Source organism: Octopus sinensis, unplaced genomic scaffold, assembly GCF_006345805.1.
Source record: "Octopus sinensis unplaced genomic scaffold, ASM634580v1 Contig14003, whole genome shotgun sequence".
NCBI classification, from domain to species: Eukaryota; Metazoa; Mollusca; class Cephalopoda; order Octopoda; family Octopodidae; genus Octopus; species Octopus sinensis.
Genome location: NW_021833076.1, coordinates 4,234 through 10,839, shown reverse-complemented (window position 1 = coordinate 10,839; position 6,606 = coordinate 4,234). Strand labels below are relative to the sequence as shown.

The window sequence follows — 6,606 nt, the reverse complement described above, 5'->3', positions numbered from 1 at the left end:
AGGCAGCTGGAAGTAGACTCTTCTTTCAAGAGAAGGAGAGTGGATATCAGCGAGCTGGAGTGAGATCTGCTTAGTTTGATTAACTATTAATTTATTATTGGTTCAAAATAAATCAGATTTTAAATAAAATACATTAATCTTTAATGATTAAAATAGGATGATTTGTTCAAGGTTAAATTGAAATTTTTCATGGTAAAATGTAACCGGCCGTGATCATCCAAATCTGGATAAAAAGTTTATCACAAAGTTAATTCGGTTTTACACCAACTGTTCAGTGGGGCACAGAATCAGGCGTAAATTGATTCTGTCTAATCCATCCTTTACTTTTGTTTCCTGTAAGCACGGATACGTTGTACGGTCCAAAATAAATTTATTCTTATTATTCGACTTTAATCATTTAACAAGGCAATATGAAAGATTCCCAAGAAAAACCACGAAAACAATATTAATAGAAAAATGTTTGGAATTAATATTATTTAAATTACTTTTTAACTACAAAATAATCGTTGACAGAATTTTTTGTGTTTTTGAATATTATATTTTTATCAATATCATTGCTTTCGGAGTCTGATCTCAGAGTGGCGACCCTAGAATGGAATATATTCGGAACACAATTCGTCTTCGTTGGGAAAACACATGGGTTCCACTCCCTTGGTGTCCACCTCGGACAAACGACTGCATAATCGCTCGTACTTGATTATTACAGATTTGTAATATTCGTCACTTGCAGAGATGAGGCAGTATTTCTTCATTTTTTTAATTTGACCGTTCGAAATAAACTTGTTTTTTAAAAATGATTAAAAATTACTCTCGGAAATGATACAAATCGAGGGATCATTACTTTACCCCCACGTCGACCTAAATTATTAAAATTAATTATTATTTAATGATTAAAATTCACATAATTAATTCAACCAACATAATTTATTAGAATATATAACCAAAAGAATAACTCTAATAAAAATAATACACAAAGGTCAACAATGGTATAAATCCTACTTACAAGAACAAAGGGGAATTGTGACATTGAATCGATTGTCAGCATTTTAAGCCATCAAAGCAAGCTGATCGATAGGGTAATATATATTTATTCTAATTATTATGTGCTGTTATTTCGGATTATATTGATAGTCTCCCTTTTTATGGATAAACATAACTGGTTGAATCATAACAAAATCCCTTCCGACAGAACCGTTCTCCCCGAGATTAAACAACGTGTGGACAGGACTCAAAAAACAAACCGAAAAATGTCTCTCCAAGGCAGAGTCAGCAACACACCAATGCCGAGCAGGGCCCAACTCCCAATGAGCGGGGAAGGTCTGGAAATAATATTTAAAGTAGACTGCTTGCTCCATTTTGGAAACAAGTTGACCACATTCGAGCAGTCGGAAATACTCAAATACAAACAAATTTGGTATTTTGGGTCAAATGCGAGCAAACGGGAAACAAACGAGTTCAAAAACAACAACGGATTTGACAACGAGCAGGGATTTTACATAAAAGTATTCCGTCCCCACCAACAGACCATCAACGACCACCTCCACTACCGATTCCAAGTCATCGAGGAATTAGGAAAAGGGTCCTTCGGGCAGGTCCTCAAATGCCACGACCACAAATTAGACCGCACAGTGGCAGTTAAACTTATTCGCAACAAACGAAGGTCAGTTTTCCTGACGAGGGTAGATTCCACCAACAGGCGTTGATGGAGGTGGAAATGTTGGACAAAATCCTGCGAAAGGACACCAAAAATTTGTACAATGTTGTCCACATGAACGAGTATTTTTACTTTCGTAATCATTTGTGCATTTGTTTTGAACTTTTGGGGTTTTGGGGAGTTTTTAGTGTTTAGAACAAGTTTATACGAAGCTTTGAAAAGAAATAACTTTGGAGGGATGAGTTTGGGCACAATTCGGAAACTGAACTACCACATTCTCCAAAGCCTGGTCTTGCTCTACAAGGAGAAAATCATCCACTGTGACCTCAAACCCGTATCCCCCTTACTCAACCCACAGGAGAACATTCTACTACTCAAAAACAGCCAAAGCAAATGCAAAATAATTGACTTTGGGTCAAGTTGTCACGAGGATAAACGATGTTGGTCAGTCCTGTTGATATTAGTGTTTTCCTACATCCAGTCCCGGTTCTACCGAGCCCCGGAAGTGATCCTGGGGATTCCGTATTCCACGTTGATTGACATGTGGAGTCTCGGGTGCATCCTTGCGGAATTGTACACGGGGAATCCACTCTTCCCTGGGGAGAACGAACACGAACAATTGTCCTACATAATTCAGGTCCTCGACTACCCGCCCACTCACATGATTGCCAATTCTTCCAGGAAAAGCTATTTTTTTGGTCAAATATACAAAATAAGTTTAGATTCAAATAACAAACTGACTGTCACCTCCAAGTGCAGAAGAAAGTCCAAACCCGCCTCCAAATCTCTCGCGTCTGCTGTCGGCTCAAACGACACGATTTTTGTCGATTTTATAGCCAAATGTCTCGAGTTGTGATGACGTTATTCATCAATTTAGGTGGGATCCAGCACGGAGGATGACCCCCTGCAGTGCCCTCAAACACAAATGGATGAGGTCGTTGGTGAGGAAGTACGAGAGGGAGGAGATGAGTGCTAAAATTGAGAGTTTGAGGGGGTTTTGATTGTAGGGACGACGAATGAGGCAAAGGAGAGTTCAAAAAATTTTGTTTTCTCTTCGAAAATGAAGGAAAATGTGTTTCCTCATCAAAAATGTGATTTGATTTTTAATGGTTAACCATCCATTTTTACATCTCAGCAAAAAATGGAGGGAAAGACAGACTGCCTTTTTTAAACAAATTTTCCATATATAAATAATTTTCTTTTATATAAAATATATTAATTTAATTCATTTCTGGTTTTTTAATATACCAATTATTTTTAATTCTTTTAATAATATAATTGGCCTTACTAATCTCGTAATAAATAAAATATTTAAAAAATGGAGTCAGGTGGTGCTCCTGTTGATAACAAAATAAGAAAAGTAAAAATAAACAAAAATCCCAACGTTGATATCCTTAAATGGCTTAAAGAACTACAAGACCAATCCTCCAAAGATGGACTCATGTCAAAGTTTATATACAGAAAAGTACTAACCTAACATCTATTCCAATAGGCCGCAGCCTCCCTAAGGAAATTCCCTATCCGAATCAAATCAGGCAACGATTGTAAAATCCTGGAGGGTTTTGGACCTAAATTGTGTGCAATGGTCGACCAAAGACTGGCACAGACAAATCCTGAGACAACAAGGACTACAAATCCTTGCAATCCAACTCGCCCAGTGTCGTCATATTCTGAGGGATCTGCCGGTTATGGCTTAATAATGGCTTTAACTGAGGTTTTTTTCTTTCTGTCAATATAGAACAACGAGAATGATCGAGCAACTAAGGCTGTTCTTATTGAAAGATCGAAAAAGTACATCACCCACGTCGACAACATTGGTATATTTATTTATTTAAATAATAGACGACTCAGAAATATGGAAATCTATGAAAAATTTACTAAAATTAAAAGTCGTCGGGAAAAAAACAGCAACTGAGTGAAAATATACCATTTTGTATATTTAAGGTACTGTCTGACACCAGAAGGGACCAGACTGTGGTCAACCATCAGCGCGGAAATAGATTTGGCGGGCTCGGGGGCTCAGTCGAGTGAGTTGACAGGAGGGGAGAGGACGGTAGTGCATCCGAGTGAGGGAGGGCGGATTGTGCTGTACGTGGATAATTGTGAGTTCTGTGGGAATCGGAATGAACAGCTCTTCCGGGAGTTGGCCAGTATTGACTACTGTGTCACCAAACTGGTTGTGGGGGATTATTTGTGGGTGTATTCAAGGCATTCTGAGCACCCTGTGTGTCCACGTGAGTAATTAATTTATTTATTTAAATATTTGTTTAAATATTTAAATATATATAATTTATTTATTTTAATAAATAAATAAATAATAGATGATGACGATGTGGTGCTTGATTTTATTGTGGAGAGGAAACGAATTGACGACCTTGCCTCGTCTATAATTGACGGACGTCTCCACGAGCAGAAGGTATTGGACAGGCCTAAATGACAGCATCGCCTCAAAACGACAGGAATTAGGAATATAATGTATGTGGTCGAGGATGGTAGAAAAGGGGCACTCTACTGCTCACTCAACTCGTCCTCTCTCCAACAGGCCATATGTAACATACAAGTATATTCCCTCTCTATTTGTTGATCATCGACCAAATTCGTGTTTATCGCACATTCAACTCAGTTTCCACTGCTAGGTTGCTCAAGACTGTCCACAGTCACCTGAGCAGCCAATTTAGGGTATTCCCATCCCACATTGCAGGGAGTCGACATCCACGTGAAGCCGATTGAACAAGTATTGGAAAAGCGCGGGAAAGAAGATGCAATATTCTATTCATTTTCAGATTTTTCCCGCCGTTTTGGGAAATCGATAGTACTGGTATTGGTATATTGGAGGACATATCCGGGTCTGCAATGCTGACGATGGTGTTGTGTCAGGTGGAAGGAATGTCGGTCATGAAGAGTTCCTCGATCGCCACGAAGTATGGCAGTCTGGGGAGGTTGATTGAGGCATATCGGTCTTGTCCAGATGATGACACTCGACTGTCCATGTTGGCTAATATTTCCGATGGGAGACGGTTTTATCAACTTGTGATTGTGTAGAAGAGTTGGGCCTGTTATTAGTAAGCGAGTCCATCATTTTTTGTGGAGTAAAACCTGGTGATTGACTTTTCAGTAATAAAATCATTTTATATTTGAAAGTGATAGTTATGTATTTTTACTCATTGCAGTATTGCGGGCACTTTTTTAGATGGGTTATTGGTCATTTTGTATTTTTATTTCACTGTGTTTTAAGTAGTTAATAATTGGAGTCATCAATGATGATTCTTATCAAAATCCGATATACAAAATATAAAAGCTATATAGAAACTGTTTAAAAAATAATACTAAATAATGTATTTTTCGAACATGTTAAAACATTCCAAATTAATTTTTCATTCAACTCTGTTCTGATAGATTCGTCGCGTATTCTTAATGATTTTTTCAATATTGACCAACTAAATGTTTATTTGTGAAGGAGATTGGTAGGATTGTCTGGTTTTACATTTTTATGGTCTACGTCGTCCTTTGCTGATTTCGGATTTACATCACAGAAATTTCCTGAAATGTATTTTTAGAGTTGCTCATGGTTTATCATGTGTTCTAAAAAAGACATAACTAGATCATCCATGGTTAAGACTTCATCCACATTCTTTCAAAACTAAAAATCTCTTCTTGCAAAAACTAATCCTTCTATCACGTATTCTCAGATCATTCTGTATTAGTTTGTACGACAGAGTGTAATATCGTCTGAGTTCATACAATATTTGCAGACGACCAACAAGATGCGTTACTAGTTTTATCTATTTAGATGAGGTTTATATCAAATTAAAGGTCTTTTTCGAATCTTTTACCAAACAAAATGAACCTAACGAATCGTCAGAATCGGATTCTTATTTATTTGACTATAAATATTATTATTCTTGTTCCTAAGTTTTGATTTTCAGAAAGCAAGGAAATATTTACAACCGTCTGGAAATGTCGCAAATGTGTTTTATCTCTACATCTTACATTCTATATTTATTTTTCAACCACTCTAAATTTTTTCATATTAGAATTGAAATTACTGCAGCTCTCAGCATTAGACTTGCCATAAAATTCCATTCATTAAACTATTCTGTTACAAACTGAGTTTGAAGTTTATTCTCAGAAAATGTCCAAATTTTACTTCAGTCTTCTTAATAAAAACTAAAGGATTGTAAAATGAGCACTAAGCTTTCATAGGCTTTATTTTATAATTATTTTCAATAAAACAATACACTTGATGATAAATCTAAACTTAACTTTATTCAATAAATGTAGTTCTGTTGGCAAAAGTCGATGATGCTGTCCCAATTTGTATAATTCCACATTTAATTTGCGTTAATAAGGTTTTTTCCATTGTTATAAAGAAAAGTTTTTGGAATTATTAAATAAAATGCAAGTCAATTATCAAATTTATGGAAATGGAATGTTATTCTCTTTATAAAGAATGAAACAAACTAAAGTTGGATTTTTAGACTTTACTTGAAAGATCTAAAAAAGGAAAAAGTGCAATTAACTCCAACTATATCGGGTTTGTAAATGAGCATTCGCTTTCAAGTTTCTAAACTTGATTAACAACGAAGGTGAATTTATTCTTCGCAAATATTCTTCGCTAAAAATCAACTAGCTAACTATAGTAGATTTGGATGTGTCTCACATTTTTTGCTTTCAAAACTTGAGCGAATAGGTCAGCTAAGATTAGAAGAATTAATTTTTGTATATAATTAAAAATGATATTTATTAGACGTAATAATATGGCAAATAAATTATAATTTCAGTTGCATGGCGTACGCTGTTTGTGTGCTCTCAAACCCTGATTTAAATATTCATGGAATTATCAAATTTTCCCAAGCAGTATAAACTAAAATAACTAAAACAGTCCGCTTCGGAGACCACTCACATTTTCGGAAAAATCACCACTCTCAACGGAAAAGTCGCAGACGGACAAC

At 35.9% G+C, this 6,606-nt stretch overlaps 2 protein-coding genes across 2 annotated transcripts; both read left to right on the top strand.

The window, feature by feature from the left end:
- Window positions 1–1,247: 1,247 nt before the first annotated feature.
- LOC115229983 (dual specificity tyrosine-phosphorylation-regulated kinase 4-like) lies at window positions 1,248–2,510 on the top strand. The gene is given in 3 exon segments (XM_029800239.1): window positions 1,248–1,679; window positions 1,682–1,824; window positions 1,856–2,510. Coding segments are annotated over 3 exon segments (1,230 nt in total).
- A 40-nt stretch (window positions 2,511–2,550) lies between these two features.
- Window positions 2,551–4,181, top strand: LOC115229982 (crossover junction endonuclease MUS81-like). The gene is made up of 4 exons (XM_029800238.2): window positions 2,551–2,595; window positions 3,147–3,339; window positions 3,616–3,888; window positions 3,976–4,181. Exons 1-4 carry the CDS (start codon window positions 2,551–2,553, stop codon window positions 4,089–4,091), a joined length of 627 nt encoding a protein of 208 aa, XP_029656098.2. The 3' UTR covers window positions 4,092–4,181.
- The last annotated feature ends 2,425 nt before the right edge of the window (window positions 4,182–6,606 follow it).